Source organism: Oncorhynchus tshawytscha, linkage group LG03, assembly GCF_018296145.1.
Source record: "Oncorhynchus tshawytscha isolate Ot180627B linkage group LG03, Otsh_v2.0, whole genome shotgun sequence".
Lineage (NCBI taxonomy): Eukaryota > Metazoa > Chordata > Actinopteri > Salmoniformes > Salmonidae > Oncorhynchus > Oncorhynchus tshawytscha.
This window is the reverse complement of record NC_056431.1, coordinates 70,878,972-70,896,331: the sequence shown is the minus strand read 5'-3', so window position 1 is coordinate 70,896,331 and position 17,360 is coordinate 70,878,972. Positions and strand designations below refer to the sequence as shown.

General features: G+C 42.9%; 1 protein-coding gene across 2 annotated transcripts; it reads right to left on the bottom strand.

Moving 5' to 3' along the window:
- Nucleotides 1–9,961: 9,961 nt before the first annotated feature.
- LOC112242780 (protein mono-ADP-ribosyltransferase PARP15) lies at nt 9,962–14,735 on the bottom strand. 2 transcript variants are annotated; one of them, XM_024410640.2, is made up of 7 exons: nt 14,580–14,735; nt 13,554–13,832; nt 13,098–13,226; nt 12,806–12,970; nt 10,962–11,107; nt 10,666–10,840; nt 9,962–10,520 (listed from the first exon to the last, which is right to left on the bottom strand). In XM_024410640.2, exons 2-7 carry the CDS (start codon nt 13,819–13,821, stop codon nt 10,231–10,233), a joined length of 1,173 nt encoding a protein of 390 aa, XP_024266408.1. In that variant the 5' UTR covers nt 13,822–13,832; nt 14,580–14,735; the 3' UTR covers nt 9,962–10,230. The 2 variants fall into 2 exon arrangements, with proteins under 2 accessions (XP_024266408.1, XP_024266414.1); XM_024410646.2 differs by lacking the exon at nt 12,806–12,970.
- Between the last annotated feature and the right edge of the window lie 2,625 nt (nt 14,736–17,360).

Here is a 17,360-nt window from a genome sequence, read left to right as displayed (position 1 = left end):
AGTAGCTGCTCCCAAGTGGATCTTTAATAGCAAATACAAATACAAATACCATGTCCCAGAACATTTATGATGTCACTATACACCTGTGTATTTACTTATAATACTTATAATTCACAGCAGACAGTAGCTCAGGGTCTGGCTCTGGAGTCATCTCTCCCTGGTACCTTATAGAACAGAAACATTAACTCATGCTTTGGAATGCGCTATCAACCAGAGACATCGTAAATCTTCCAGAGGCCCATCCTCAGTAGAACACGCACAGATGAGCGTTCTAATGACCCCTTATTCTATTGCATAAAACAGCCATTTGATGGAATAACTTCATTACAAAATAATCTTGTCATTTCTGTTCTGACACTCCTCACACCTGTAATGGCGGACCGAATGTAGACCTACTATATTGCACTGCCTGTAGGTTCTACTGTACTCTACCGTACTGCCTGTAGGTCCTACAGTACTGTACTGTACTGTACTGCCTGTAGGCCTACTGTACTGTACTGTCTGTTGGCCTACTGTCCTCTACTGCCTGTAGGACTACTGTATTGTACTGCGTGTAGGCCTATTATCCTATACTGCCTGTAGACCTAATGTAGTGTATTGTACTGCCTTTAGACCTACTGTCGAGTACTGCCTGTAGACCTACTGTATTGTACTGCTTGTAGATCTACTGTATTGTACTGCCTGTAGGCCTACTGTCCAGTAATACCTGCAGGCCTCCTGTCCTGTACTGCCTGTAGACTTACTGTATTGTACTGCCTGTAGGCATACTGTACTCCCCCATACTGCCTGCAGACCTACTGTACTGTACTGCCTGTAGGCCCACTGACTTCTACTTCCTGTTGGCATAGTGTAATTTACTGCCTGTAGGCCTACTGTATTGTACTGCATGTATGTCTACTGTATTGTACTGCCTTTAGACCTACTGTCCTGTTCTGTCTGTAGACCTTCGGTCGAGTACTGCCTGTATGCCTACTGTCCTGTACTGCATGTAGGCCTGTTGACCTGTGCTGCCTGTTGACCTAGTGTCCTGTACTGCCTGTAGACCTACTGTATTGTAATGCATGTTGGCCTACTGTCTTCTACTGCCTGTAGGACTACTGTATTGTACTGCCTGTAGGCCTACTGTTTTGTAATGCATGTAGGCCTACTGTTTTGTACCGCCTGTAGCCCTACTGTACTGTATTGTACTGCCTGTAGGACCTACTGTCCTGTTCTGCCTGTAGACCTATTGTCCTATACTGCCTGTAGGCCAACTGTCCTGTACTGCCTGTAGGCCTACTGTTGAGTACTACCTGTAGGCCTATTGTCCTGTAGGCCTAGATTCCTGTACTGCCTGTAGACCTACTGTATTGTAATGCATGTAGGCTAACTGTCCTGTACTGCATGTAGGCCAACTGTCCTGTACTGCCTGTAGGCCTACTATTGAGTACTGCCTGTAGGACTAGTGTCCTGTACTGTCTGTAGGACTAGTGTCCTCTACTGCCTGTAGGACTAATGTCCTGTACTGCCTATAGGTCTACTGTTGAGTACTGCATGTAGACCTACTCTAATGTACTGCCTGTGAACTTACATGCAATCTCAATCACACTATCCTGGATTTGACTCCTTCTATCCTTCCCAGTCAGGAATGAGAAAATAGCAAAAGACCAAAGTGCGGAGTAAACTCTGGTAAATCCATTCACCTGTAAAATCGCTGTTAACTTCCTTAGAGATCTAATCGACTGTATGACACTGCAGCCCCTTGACAATACTGACACGGAAGAACTGAATTCCCCCTTGAATTCAGACAAACACGCAGGGGCAGACTTGAAGCTGAAAGACGAGACAGAATTTGGTCATAAGAGCTCCTGTTATATCAGTGGAGGTGATGTTTAATAGAGGATGAAACACACAATAAATAACACACATAGGCTTTATACTAGGCAGCGCGTCATCCCTACCACATCGTCCATCATTTCCAGATAATGTACAGAGCGTCTGGATTCATCCCTTTCATATAAGAAAAAATCCAAGATGGCGTAGCAGTCAGATGTCTTTGTCCTGTCGTGTCCCTTGTATATATTGTTTTACATATTTTTCTTCGCATATCTTTATATTATTTTGCTAAACATCAACTTCTAAATACTCTCCTGCAACCCGCCTCACCCAATGTGGCGTGGATCTTTTTTTTTTTCTTCAATATTATTTATATTTACTTCGGATCTGGAATCCCTCAACTGAAGCTAGCCAGTTAACCACCAGCTATCAGTCAGCAAACCATTGCTAGAGGTCATCAGCTAACCTTTAGCTCGGAAAGCTCTCACCAGTTCGAACAACGAATAGATCTACTATGAAATCCCCCCATATCCCCGGATTCCTAATGCAAACTGAACATTTTCATCTGAATCTTCGCAACTAACTAACCGCAATCCCGGGTGACTACTCCTGGCTAGCGTTTCCATCCCAGAGCAAGCACCAATTAGCCTAAAGCCTACTCCTGGGCTACTACTTCTGGACACCTTCTACTGCCGGTATGGGGCACGGATCTCCGCCGATCCTCTACGACTGGAATACCGACATAATCTGCCCTAGGACTCCAACAGGCCCCTCCGGCGCGACGCCCGCTGAAGGCCCATTTTGCTAACCAGCTAGGCCTGCTAGCTACCCAGAGCTACTTGGAACCCTACTAATTCCACGACTGGTCTATCGACGTCACCACATGAAGAGGCAAAAACAACCTTACCCCCAATGCGATGTCCCCCAAAGGCTAACTTGCTAGCCCCTGCTAACTGCTTGCTTGCTAACCCGGTCTGCTAACTGCTAGCTTGCCCCGGTCTACTAACTGTTAGCTTGTTAGCATCGGCCTGCTAACTGTCTGAATCGCAGTGTCCCCAGTCAGCCCAACCATTCACTGGACCCATATGTTCACTTGGCTACACATGCCTCTCTCTAATGTCAATATGCCTCGTCCATTACTGTCCTGGTTAGTGATTGCTGTCTTATTTCACTGTAGAGCCTCTAGCCCTGCTCAATATGCCTTAACCAACCATGTTGTTCCACCTCCTACATATTTTTTTATTTTTTATTTTTTTATTTCACCTTTATTTAACCAGGTAGGCTAGTTGAGAACAAGTTCTCATTTGCAACTGCGACCTGGCCAAGATAAAGCATAGCAGTGTGAACAGACAACACAGAGTTACACATGGAGTAAACAATTAACAAGTCAATAACACAGTAGAAAAAAAAGGGGAGTCTATATACATTGTGTGCAAAAGGCATGAGGAGGTAGGCGAATAATTACAATTTTGCAGATTAATAACACTGGAGTGATAAATGATCAGATGGTCATGTACAGGTAGAGATATTGGTGTGCAAAAGAGCAGAAAAGTAAATAAATAAAAACAGTATGGGGATGAGGTAGGTAAAAATGGGTGGGCTATTTACCGATAGACTATGTACAGCTGCAGCGATCGGTTAACTGCTCAGATAGCAGATGTTTGAAGTTGGTGAGGGAGATAAAAGTCTCCAACTTCAGCGATTTCTGCAATTCGTTCCAGTCACAGGCAGCAGAGAACTGGAACGAAAGGCGGCCAAATGAGGTGTTGGCTTTAGGGATGATCAGTGAGATACACCTGCTGGAGCGGGTGCTACGGATGGGTGTTGCCATTGTGACCAGTGAACTGAGATAAGGCGGAGCTTTACCTAGCATGGAATGGTAGGTGACCTGGAGCCAGTGGGTCTGGCGACGAATATGTAGCGAGTGCCAGCCGACTAGAGCATACAAGTCACAGTGGTGGGTGGTATAAGGTGCTTTAGTGACAAAACGGATGGCACTGTGATAAACTGCATCCAGTTTGCTGAGTAGAGTGTTGGAAGCAATTTTGTAGATGACTTCGCTGAAGTCGAGGATCGGTAGGATAGTCAGTTTTACTAGGGTAAGTTTGGCGGCGTGAGTGAAGGAGGCTTTGTTGGGGAATAGAAAGCCGATTCTTGATTTGATTTTCGATTGGAGATGTTTGATATGAGTCTGGAAGGAGAGTTTACAGTCTAGCCAGACACCTAGGTACATATAGATGTCCACATATTCAAGGTCGGAACCATCCAGGGTGGTGATGCTGGTCGGGCGTGCGGGTGCAGGCAGCGAACGGTTGAAAAGCATGCATTTGGTTTTACTAGCGTTTAAGAGCAGTTGGAGGCCACGGAAGGAGTGTTGTATGGCATTGAAGCTCGTTTGGAGGTTAGATAGCACAGTGTCCAAGGACGGGCCGGAAGTATATAGAATGGTGTCGTCTGCGTGGAGGTGGATCAGGGAATCGCCTGCAGCAAAAGCAACATCATTGATATATACAGAGAAAAGAGTCGGCCCGAGGATTGAACCCTGTGGCACCCCCACAGAGACTGCCAGAGGACCGGACAGCATGCCCTCTGATTTGACACACTGAACTCTGTCTGCAAAGTATTCGGTGAACCATGCAAGGCAGTCATCCGAAAAACCGAGGCTACTGAGTCTGCCGATAAGAATATGGTGATTGACAGAGTCGAAAGCCTTGGCAAGGTCGATGAAGATGGCTGCACAGTACTGTCTTTTATCGATGGCGGTTATGATATCGTTTAGTACCTTGAGCGTGGCTGAGGTGCACCCGTGACCGGCTCGGACCCCGATTGCACAGCGGAGAAGGTACGGTGGGATTCGAGATGGTCAGTGACCTGCTTGTTGACTTGGCTTTCGAAGACCTTAGATAGGCAGGGCAGGATGGATATAGGTCTGTAACAGTTTGGGTCCAGGGTGTCTCCCCCTTTGAAGAGGGGGATGACTGCGGCAGCTTTCCAATCCTTGGGGATCTCAGACGATATGAAAGAGAGGTTGAACAGGCTGGTAATAGGGGTTGCGACAATGGCGGCGGATAGTTTCAGAAATAGAGGGTCCAGATTGTCAAGCCCAGCTGATTTGTACGGGTCCAGGTTTTGCAGCTCTTTCAGAACATCTGCTATCTGGATTTGGGTAAAGGAGAACCTGGAGAGGCTTGGGCGAGTAGCTGCGGGGGGGGCGGAGCTGTTGGCCGAGGTTGGAGTAGCCAGGCGGAAGGCATGGCCAGCTGTTGAGAAATGCTTGTTGAAGTTTTCGATAATCATGGATTTATCGGTGGTGACCGTGTTACCTAGCCTCAGTGCAGTGGCAGCTGGGAGGAGGTGCTCTTGTTCTCCATGGACTTCACAGTGTCCCAGAACTTTTTGGAGTTGGAGCTACAGGATGCAAACTTCTGCCTGAAGAAGCTGGCCTTAGCTTTCCTGACTGACTGCGTGTATTGGTTCCTGACTTCCCTGAACAGTTGCATATCGCGGGGACTATTCGATGCTATTGCAGTCCGCCACAGGATATTTTTGTGCTGGTCGAGGGCAGTCAGGTCTAACCGTCTGAATCTAAATTTGCATCCTGTAGTACAAACTCAAAAACGTTCTGGAACACTGTAAAGTCCATAGAGAATAAGAGCACCTCCTCCCAGCTGCCCACTGCTCTGAGGCTAGGAAACACTGTCACCACCGATAAATCCACTATAATTGAGAATTTCAATAAGCATTTCTCTACGGCTGGCCATGCTTTCCACCTGGCTACCCCTACCCCGGTCAACTGCCCGGCACCCTCCACAGCAACACGCCAAAACCATTTCTCCTTCACCCAAATCCAGATAGCTGATGTTCTGAAAGAGCTGCATAATCTGGACCCATACAAATCGGCCGGGCTAGACAATCTGGACCCTCTCTTTCTAAAATGATATGCCGAAATTGTTGCAACCCCAATTATTAGCCTGTTCAACCTCTCTTTCGTATAGTTTGAGATTCCCAAAGATTTGAAAGCTACCGCGGTCATCCCCCTCTTCAAAGGGGTTGACACTCTAGACACAAACTGCTACAGACCTATATCTATCCTACCCAGTCTTTCTAAGGTCTTCGAAAGCCAAGTTAACAAACAGATTACCGACCATTTCGAATTCCACCGTACCTACTCGCTATGCAATCTGGTTTCAGAGCTGGTCATGGGTGCACCTCAGCCACGCTTAAGGTCCTAAACGACATCATAACCGCCAACGATAAGAGACATTACGGTGCAGCCGTATTCATTGACCTGGCCAAGGCTTTCACAACATTCTTATTGGCAGACTCGACAGCCTTGGTTTCTCAAATGATTGCCTCGCCTGGTTTACCAACTACTTCTCTGATAGAGTTCAAATCGGAGGGCCTGTTGTCCGGACGTCTGGCAGTCTCTATGGGTGTGCCACAGCGTTCAATTCTCGGGCCGACTCTCTTTTCTGTATACTGTATATCAATGATGTTGCTCTTGCTACTGGTTATTCTCTGATCCACCTCTATGCAGACGACACCATTCTGTATACTTCTGGCCCCTCTTTGGACACTGTGTTAACTAACATCCAGACGGGCTTCAATGCGACACAACTCTCCTTCCGTGGCCTCCAACTGCTCTTAAACACAAGTAAAACTAAATGCATGCTATTCAATTGATCACTGCCCGCACCTGCTCGCCCATCCAGCATCACTACTCTGGACGGCTCTGACTTAGAATATGTGGACAACTACAAATACCTGGGTGTCTGGTTAGACTGTAAACTCTCCTTCCAGACTCACATTAAGCATCTCCAATCCTGTCACGTCCTGACCTTGGTTCCTTTTTTATGTCTCTGTTTTAGGTTGGTCAGTGTGTGTGTTGGGGTGGGCATTCTTTGTTTTGTAGTCTAGGTTTTGTATTTCTGTGTTTGACCTGGTATGGTTCCCAATCAGAGGCAGCTGTCGATCGTTGTCTCTGATTGAGAACCATACTTAGGCAGCCTGTTTTCCCACTATGATTTGTGGGTAGTTGTTTTCTGTCTCTGTCTCTGTACCAGACAGGACTGTTTCGTTTGTTCCGTTTTTGTTATTTTTGTTCTAGTGTTCAGTGGAATTAAAAGATCATGAACACGTACCACACTGCACCTTGGTCCTCTCCTTCTTCCACCTACGACGATCGTTACAAATCCAAAATTAAATCTAGAATCGGCTTCCTATATCGCAACAAAGCATCCTTCACTCATGCTGCCAAACATACCCTCGTAAAACTGACCATCCTAGCGATCCTCGACTTCGGTGATGTCATCTATAAAATAGCCTCCAACACTCTACTCAACAAACTGGATGGAGTCTATCACAGTGCCATCCGTTTTGTCACCAAAGCCCCATACATTACCCACCATTGCGACCTGTACGCTCTCGTTGGTTGGCCCTCGCTTCATACTCGTCGCCAAACCCACTGGCTACAGGTTACCTACAAGTCTCTGCTAGGTAAAGCCCCACCTTATCTCAGCTCACTGGTCACCATAGCAGCACCCACTCGTAGCACGCGCTCCAGCAGGTATATCTCACTAGTTACCCCCAAAACCAATTCCTCCTTTGGTCATCTTTCCTTCCAGTTCTCTGCTGCCCATGACTGGAACGAACTGCAAAAATCTCTGAAGCTGGAGACTCACATCTCCCTCACTAGCTTTAAGCACCAGCTGTCAGAGCAGCTCACAGATCACTGCACCTGTACATAGCTATCTGTAAACAGCCCATCTATCTACCTACCTCATCCCCATTCTGTATTTATTCATTTATCTTGCTCCTTTGCACCCCAGTATCTCTACTTGCACGTTCATCTTCTGCCGATCTACCATTCCAGTGTTTAATTGCTATATTGTAATTACTTCGCCACCATGGCCAATTTATTTCCTTAACTTACCTCATTTGCACTCACTGTATATAGACTTTTTGTTTTCTTTTGTTCTACTGTATTATTGACTGTATGTTTTGTTGATTCCATGTGTAACTGTGTGTTGTTGTATGTGTCAAATTGCTATGCTTTATCTTGGCCTAGTCGCAGTTGCAAATGAGAACTTGTTCTCAACTAGCCTACCTGGTTAATTAAATAAAGGTGAAATAAAAAAATATTTCACCTTTATTTAATATCACACATATAGGCTTTAAACTAGAGAAGTACTAGGTAATTACACAGAGACAAGGTTTTACTGACTGTTCAATAATTCCTCTGTGTCCATTGTTTTATTTCAAAATAGAAGTAAAAGCTGTAGGTAACTACCTAATCTTATTCACTTGGAGTTACTATTGAATAATGACTATGTGCAGTGTTGACCATGGATGTCATGTTTTAGAGACGCTGAGCATCAGGACAGTTATTTCAAACAGTACATTTTCTGAATATAGGGTCATTATTCAAGGGGTCATCATCGGTCATTGAAAGGATGTGTCCACACTATAAGTGTTTTGTTTCGATCACAATTAAAAAACACTTTCAACAACAAGATCTCATGAATGTCTAACCTTTTTTGTTTTGTTTATGAATTAAGAAATACAAAGCAGACCTTTGACTCTAGTGGTTTAAAACCATACACACCACAACAAGAGCTCAAGTTGTATTTTAACGGACTAATATCAGTGTTGTTTCTATTTAATTCACCTTAGTACAGCGAAATCAACTATTTTTTTAAAATGCAGGGTTTTTCCAGTACAGATAAAACAACTCATGGTCAGGATCTATAGCAGCTGTCTAGCTGTACCATATTTGGCTTTGTAAAAGAATGAGCTGTTGATGTGTGAGCCATTGTGGTTCGGTAGTCATTCAACACAGCTAATTAAGCATGTAATCACTTCATCTCCCAGGAATACATGGATGGTAGTGTCTGAGGGACCAAACCTTGAGCCTTTGTAAGCTGACATTGACAGTAATATAATACTATATTTAACCATTATATGAAGAAAACATGTATATTCCAAAGTCTCCTGCTTTATTTATTTATTTATTTCATACTTCTGTTTTCATGAATAATGTGCATATATCCATATAGGTGCAATACAAATCAAATCAAATCAAATGTTATTTGTCACATCCACCGAATACAATAGGTATAGTAGACCTTACAGTGAAATGCTTTACTTACAAGCCCTTAAACAATGCAGTTTTAAGAAAAATAAGTGTTAAGAAAGTATTTAATAAATTAAACTGAAGTAAAAAAGAAAAACATAGAAAATAACAAATAATTAAAGAGAAACAATAAAATAACAGTGACTCGTTCTTTCTTCTGTTTTCATGAATGATGTGCAGTAGAGCTATGTGTAATACAATGGGATCAGATCAGGCTACAGTTTGTAGCTCCCTGAGGGAATGAATGATGTGCAGTAGAGCTATGTGTAATACAATGGGATCAGATCAGGCTACAGTTTGTAGCTCCCTGAGGGAATGAATAATGTGCAGTAGAGCTATGTGTAATACAGTGGGATCAGATCAGGCTACAGTTTGTAGCTCCCTGAGGGAATGAATGATGTGCAGTAGAGCTATGTGTAATACAGTGTGATCAGATCAGGCTACAGTTTGTAGCTCCCTGAGGGAATGAATAATGTGCAGTAGAGCTATGTGTAATACAGTGGGATCAGATCAGGCTACAGTTTGTAGCTCCCTGAGGGAATGAATGATGTGCAGTAGAGCTATGTGTAATACAGTGGGATCAGATCAGGCTACAGTTTGTAGCTCCCTGAGGGAATGAATGATGTGCAGTAGAGCTATGTGTAATACAGTGGGATCAGATCAGGCTACAGTTTGTAGCTCCCTGAGGGAATGAATGATGTGCAGTAGAGCTATGTGTAATACAATGGGATCAGATCAGGCTACAGTTTGTAGCTCCCTGAGGGAATGAATAATGTGCAGTAGAGCTATGTGTAATACAATGGGATCAGATCAGGCTACAGTTTGTAGCTCCCTGAGGGAATGAATGATGTTGTGGTGGTCTAACAGGTTTATATCAAATGATGGCTTCATCTTCCTGGAATTGTTTGTCTTGCAGGGTTTGAAACCGATACAGTAACAATGCAACTTTCGCAATGGAATCTGTGTTTGGGTCACATTTACGTATTATACACGATCACACAAAACACAACTTAGTTATGCGTTTTTCTTATTTAATGGAAATATGAGTCATAACAATGATGGTTTTACACATTTATTTTCCCTTCAAATCTAGGATATTTAATGGAATGACTAATATGTGTCATAGAAAAAACACTGGCAAACAAAGATATGTTAGTTGAGCAGTACTAAACCCCATCACAAATGCTATTTAAAAAACTAATATCTCTCCTACGTAGCAATGGGTGGTGAGTCTGGTGACTGACATTTACTGACTTGAAGTTCCCAAAAGCTACCATGTTGCTCTAGACCCTTAAGAAAGTGATCAGGTACTCTGGATATGCCTGACAGTCACGGAAGACTACGAACTCTGTTGGATTATATGTGTCGTTTGTCGTACTATCGTAGCGCCGAATCTCTGAACTGCCTCTAAATGGAGGTTCTATCATCCCTCGTTCTCCCTTTGTGAAGTGTCCAGTCAGAACACGACACAAGTACATCAACTTCCTCCCTTCGCCATCCGGCTTGGAGAATTCATCATCAGCAGAGTAGCTGGCATTGACTGCAAAGTAGGTGCCATTTCCATACTCTGCATCTGCAGAAAGATCATGACACAGTTATGACACTATTAACATAGAAGAGAGAAACAAGTTAAATATAAGGATTCTTGAGATGTTATATACAGTTCAACTTGAGGCAAGACTTTCCTTTTTTGACGTTATTTCTTTGGCATATCTTACCATTTTTTCCTGCGTAGCTCCGATTGAACCCGTTATTGTTGATGTGTTCTATGGTTGTGTTGCTGGTTGCATGGAAAAGATGTCTCTCATTGATCATACCATCATTTCTGTCCTCCATTTCTTGTTTCTTGATCTGGAAGCTATTCCACAGGTTTGTGTTCTGGACCCTTTCAATCTAAGGGAAGGAGAAGAAAACACATTACAGTAATTGGCAATACATTCAATAACCTGATTTACATACAGCTGCACAGTTACAGTTATAACTACACAGAAAGTATCTTTAGGAAAAGAGGTACCTTAATAATTGTTTTGTCTGGACAAGTAGCCTGGAACAGGCTCAGGACTTCATCATACTCTGGGCTTCCTGACTGGACAGGGTAGAGCCGGACAGAAGTGGTGGCTGGCTTGGAATCCCAATGCTGAGGGAGGTTATCCTGTTGAGCTGGAGATAACAATAGAAGATCAGTCCTGAAGATCAGGAGGATTTTTAAATATGCCTTTACATCACACCCATTTCCACTTTCCATGTAAAGCTCTGAGTACAGAGACACTTTCCATGTCAAGAAATATGGAAGATCACAGTACCTGGTAAGTCTAAGGTGGTAATCGACTGCTGAAGTTGTAGATAGATTTCATGCACATGACTTTCTTTGAGAGTATCAAGGAAATTGAGATTCGTTTTTTTCCTATTTGCCAATGATCTTATCCCGCAGTTTGATGACTTTATTCTCCGGCTCTGGGAGACTCATAAGGCTTTGATACTCCCTGTCTTTGATAATGCTTTACAATGCAGATGTTGAAGATTGAAGAATGGATCTACTCGAAGCCAGTCAATGATTTTCACCTTATTTGTAACTATAAATTCCATTACGGAGAACTAAAAAAAACAGGTTTTGGTTTTGTGTACTGAGCCATAGTCTCTTTTTAGCATGTGTCCCAAAAACAATGCAAGTCAATATCCCCAATATTACAATATTTTTGCGTTTTGTGTCCAAATCATCAGCAAGTGTCTAAAATGTCTGGTTACTGTCGCTCAAGCAATGTTACTAGGCTACCTGTCGGTTACTAGTCTACCTGCTGGGGCGGCAGGTAGCCTAGGTGTTAGAGGGTTGGGCCAGTAACTGAAAGGTTGCTACATCAAATCCCTGAGCTGACAAGGTAAAGATCTGTCGTTCTTCCCCTGAAAAAAGTAGTTAACCCACTGTTCCTAGGCCATCAATGTAAATAAGAATATGTTCTTATCTGACTTGTCTAGTTAAATAAAGGTTCAATAAACAAAATGACTTGGACATGAAGCGTGTAAAATGCTCATATTGAGGATGTTGATTTGCATTAGTTTTGACACACAAATGATAAAGAGAATTTGGCCAGGCACACAAAACCAAAGCATGGATTACTGTCTTTAAACTGTTTACAGAGTAAGGAAACCAAGGTGTAATTTTGTGATTTGGGTGAATTCTCTCTTTGACTTCCTCTTAGTTACAGTCGCACAAGAGGAAAATAACTTACTACTAGCACACACAAGAGGAAAATAACTTACTATACGATTAGCCATGTCTCAGTACAGGATGTGGAATAAACGTCAAACTTTGAGTGTGTCGATTCTAACACTTTTACTTTCGTAATAGATGTTATTTTTAGTTCAGGAAGGACTTATAGCCAATAGCAGAGAAGCACTGTCAAAACTTTAGCCATACAAAAGTAAATGATTGCAAATAAGTTCACCTTTTGAAGCATAATGGCAACAGATTGGTTTACGGGTAAAACTAAGCTCTTTGTCAGTGCAATATGGAGACACATTCATGACTTCATTTGATCCAGTTTCAGTAGGATTATTCTTTCTTTCTTGACTTAATAATGTGTTCACAGGTTGTTTTGTGTGAGGGATGGACCTTTTTCAGGGAAAGTTATAATGCTTGTTCCCGCACACAGTTTACGACAGCTGTGATGGATAACAAGAAATATGTGTATGTATGACATGCGCCCAGTTTATAAATCTCAATATTTGTTTTCTTTTCAGAAATGGTGCATGCAGATATTTAGTGTAAAATTTACACAACAGTTATGAGGCCCCTGCTCTCTAACACAGCTACAGCTCAGGTTGAGACCTGTGAAGACAAAACTTGCCTAAATAGTTTACCTGGACACTGTGAGGCTTGATGGACTGGGGCTCGAGGTGGGGCCTGTGTCGAAGACAAATTGAGGCTGCCATCGATGTCACAGTCCATTATCATGTCAGCAGAGATATGACTGTTGTTGAGTGCAACCACATTTGCATTTGAGGGTGGTTGGCTGAGGTTCACTCCTGAAAGATACATTTTGTGTCCAAGTAACTATACAATTGTCTTAGGCTCTTCTTATGGGGCTGTCTGTTAGTAAGCAACACAACTTTATTAGAATGACCATGTTAGCTTATTCATAGTAGCACTCACCAGATGGATTCACCCCTCCTGCTTGGATGGTTTTATTTATGATCAAGTCCTTTTTAATTCGGTTCCTGGTAACTATTCGGGAATCAACAGTGCTGTTGCAATCCGCGTAAACCGTTGGGCTGGATGACACTTCAAAACAAATGTGTCATTGCCTTGTTAGATGACAACCTTTTGTATGCCATGACCTTGCAGTCTGTAATAAAAACACTGGCCTGACAAACCTGACAATTGCATTTTATATTCTGTATAGTAAAACACATACACTGAGCCTACTAGGTGAAAAATGTGCCGATGTGCCCTTGAGCAATTCACTGAACACTAATTGCTCCCATAAGTCACTCTGGATAAGTGTCTGCTACATGACAAACATTTTAAATGTATGTTTTCTAATAACCGCTGTGAAGTGCTTCAATGTCTTTAATCACTACAAACGTTAATGTAATACTGCTACTTCACCTTGTGTGTTCTTGCTGAAATGCTGTTGAAGTCCTGGATAATGTGCCTTCTCTTTCTGCAGAATCTCATTGAACGCCTCACATGCAACCTCCCCATTTTTCATGATTTCATCCAAAAGAAGGAAGATCTTCCCCGCAGCAGTGGCTTGGCTGGAAACAGCTTTTCCTTGTTTAACTGATAAAATATCCTCACACTTTTCAATGATATACTCAGGGTCTGTTGATAACCACTGGCACAGTTCCGTCTTCTTTGACATCAGAAATTCCATTGTCTAAATGTCTACAAGAGATGCATACAGTAAGGAATGGAACAAAGGGTATGATATATACTGTAAACTACTCAACTAACTATATAAACATATCATTATCTTATCTGAAAAAGCTATCAAAGATGAGTGACAATAAAACAACAGTCAACAGTTCGATAGAAGTGATCCTGATACTGTACATAATATATTACCTGAGTGCACTATCAATAATCATAATTAAAATTGAAAGGTTTGTCCGATGTAACTATTGGGCTCATTGTATTGTAGTCTGTTCTAAAGTAGTTTTATTTCCACTATTCAAGACATACAGTATATTTGATATCATTACTGTTTTAATACACTTAAAGCAAATAATCACCCATGTTGAATGTTATATCGTTTTTGTACATCTCTATTGAGTCCCAGGATGATTTCATGTTTTCACGTGTATCTGAGTTCAAACAGGCAGACATACAGCCGGTATGATGAGTTGCATCATATGATTCAAAATGGGTGAATATTTTCTTTAAGGAACATTTCATGCCATTACAAACTGTACAACATCTACGGAAGACAAAAGGAATAGACTTTTGTTGATAAGCTGTATCTGTGGAAGAATGAGAAAGTACAAGCGCTTCCGTTTTGGTGAGAGAGGTGGAATGAGAGAAGTATAGAGTCCCGTAAACTAGACGAACCACAGCTGGTGAAGCAAAAGAGCGGGAGCAGCCATATCTCACACATCTCAGTTTATAGACTGCAGAACAGGAAGGTAAACTTACCAACAAGATGTTAAACAGAGCAGGATCTGGTACGTAAATGTGGATACGTTACAACTTTCCGTACTGACAAGCTATGTGGCTGATGCAAACGAGCGCTTACTGACAGAAATGCGAGAAACGTACTTCCTTTATGTAAGTATAGCCAAAAACACGTGCGGGCCTGTAAGAGTACAGCCTATCGAAATGCACGTTTTGTTATGAGTAAGACATGGGACACGTGTAAAGTGAAACTAAGATTCATTATTACGTTTCACCATGTTTGTGTTCAACAGATGAATACAGTAGGATGTTCAAAACTACCTGTAGGCATTGTAATAACATGAATTGACACAGAAAGGGCAATTTTGTGTCCATGTTGACAGGCTCCTGTACTCATGGTGTGGTGGACCTCCCCCCCATTCCTGTGAACTCACATGCCATGCAATCTCAATCACACTTCTGGATTTGACTCCTTCTTTCCTTCCCAGTCAGGAATGAGAAAATAGCAAAATACCATCTAGCAGAGTAAACCCTGGCAAATCAATTCACCTGTCAAATCGTTGTTAAATTCCTTAGAGATCTAATCTACAGAATTACACTGCAGCCTCTTGACATTCAATACTGACACATAGGAACTGAATTCAGAGGAACACGCAGGGGCAGATTGAAGCTGATAGACGAGACAGAGTTTGGTCATAAGAGCTGACTCCTGTTATATCAGTGGAGGTGATGTTTAATAGAGGATGAGTCACACTGTCACGCCCTGACCCTAGAGAGCCTTTTTATGTCTCTATTTGGTTAGGTCAGGGTGTGATTTGGGTGGGCATTCTATATTCTATATTTCTATGTTTTGGCCGGGTATGGTTCTCAATCAGGGACAGCTGATCATCACTCCAGTGATGATCCATGGCACGAAGCCTCCAGTTATGATCCATGGCACGAAGCCTCCAGTTATGATCCATGGCACGAAGCCTCCAGTAATGATCCATGGCACGAAGCCTCCATTGATGATCCATAGCAAGAAGCCTCCAGTGATGATCCATGGCAAGAAGCCTCCAGTGATGATCCATAGCAAGAAGCCTCCAGTGATGATCCATAGCAAGAAGCCTCCATTGATGATCCATAGCAAGAAGCCTCCATTGATGATCCATAGCAAGAAGCCTCCATTGATGATCCATAGCAAGAAGCCTCCAGTGATGATCCATGGCACGAAGCCTCCAGTGATGATCCATGGCAAGAAGCCTCCAGTGACGATCCATGGCACGAAGCCTCCAGTGACGATCCATGGCACGAAGCCTCCAGTGACGGCCTCCAGTCCGGAGCTTCCAACGAGGGTCCCCAGTCCGGGGCCCGCAGCGAGGGTCCCCAATCCGGGGCCCGTAGCGAGGGTCCCCAGTCCGGGGCCCGCAGAGAGGTGACGAGGGTCCCCGCACCAGAGGCACCACCAAAGAGGGGTGAACCAGAGGTGGAGCGGAGTCTACGTCCCGCACCAAAGCCGCCACCGCGGCGATATGCCCACCCGGACCCTCCCTAAAGGTTCAGGTTTTGCAGCCGGAGTCCGCACCTTTGGGGGTACTGTCACACCCTGACCTTAGATAGCCTTTTATGTCTCTATTTGGTTTGGTCAGGGTGTGATTTGGGTGGGCATTCTATATTCTGTATTTCTATGTTTTGGCCAGGTATGGTTCTCAATCAGGGACAGCTGTCTATCGTTGTCTCTGATTGGGAATCATACATAAGCAGACTGTTCCTTTTGTTAGTTGTGGGAAGTTGTCTTTTGTTAGGGGCACTATAGCCCTTGTAAGCTTCACAGTTGTTTTGGTTGTTTCTTGTTTTTGTTGGCGACACTTTGAATAAAAGGAAAATGTCCGCTCACAACGCTGCCCTTTGGTCCACTTCTTCCCATGACGGCTGTGAAACACACAATAAATAACACACATAGGCTTTATACTAGGCAGCATGTCATCCCTACCACATCGTCCATCATTTCCAGATAATGTACAGAGCGTCTGCATTCATCCCTTACATATAAGAAAAAATCCAAGATGGCGTAGCAGTCAGATTTCTTTGTCCTGTCGTGTCCCTTGTATATATTCATCATCCCTTACATATATAACATATATAGGCTTTAAACTAGAGATGTACAATAATGACTATGTGCAGTGTTGACAATGGATATCATGTTTTAGAGACACTGAGCTTCAGGACAGTTATTTCACACAGTATTCAAGGGGTCATCATCAGTCATTGAAAGGATGTGTCCACACTATAAATGTTTTTTTCGGTCACAATTAAAAAACGCTTTTAACAACAAGATCTTACGGAATTTCTAACCTTTTTGATTTGTTTATGAAATACAAAGCAGACCTTTGACTCTATGGACCTCTAGTGGTTTAAAAACATACACACCACAACAACACCTCTAGTGGTTTAAAACCATGCACACCACAACAACATCTCTAGTGGTTTAAAACCATACACACCACAACACCTCTCATGGTTTAAAACCATACACACCACAACACCTCTCATGGTTTAAAACCACAAAAGTTGTATTTCAACGGACTAATATCAGTGTTGTGTCTATTTAAGTCACCTTAATACAGCTAAATCAACTGTTTAAAAAATGCAGGGTTTACCAGTACAGATAAAACAACTCATGGTCAGGATCTATAGCAGCTGCCTAGCTGTACCATATTTGGCTTTGTAAAAGGATGAGCTGTTGATGTGTGAGCCATTGTGGTTCTGTAGTCGTTCATTACAGCTATTAAACATCTATTCAGTAATGATTTTTCTTCTGTT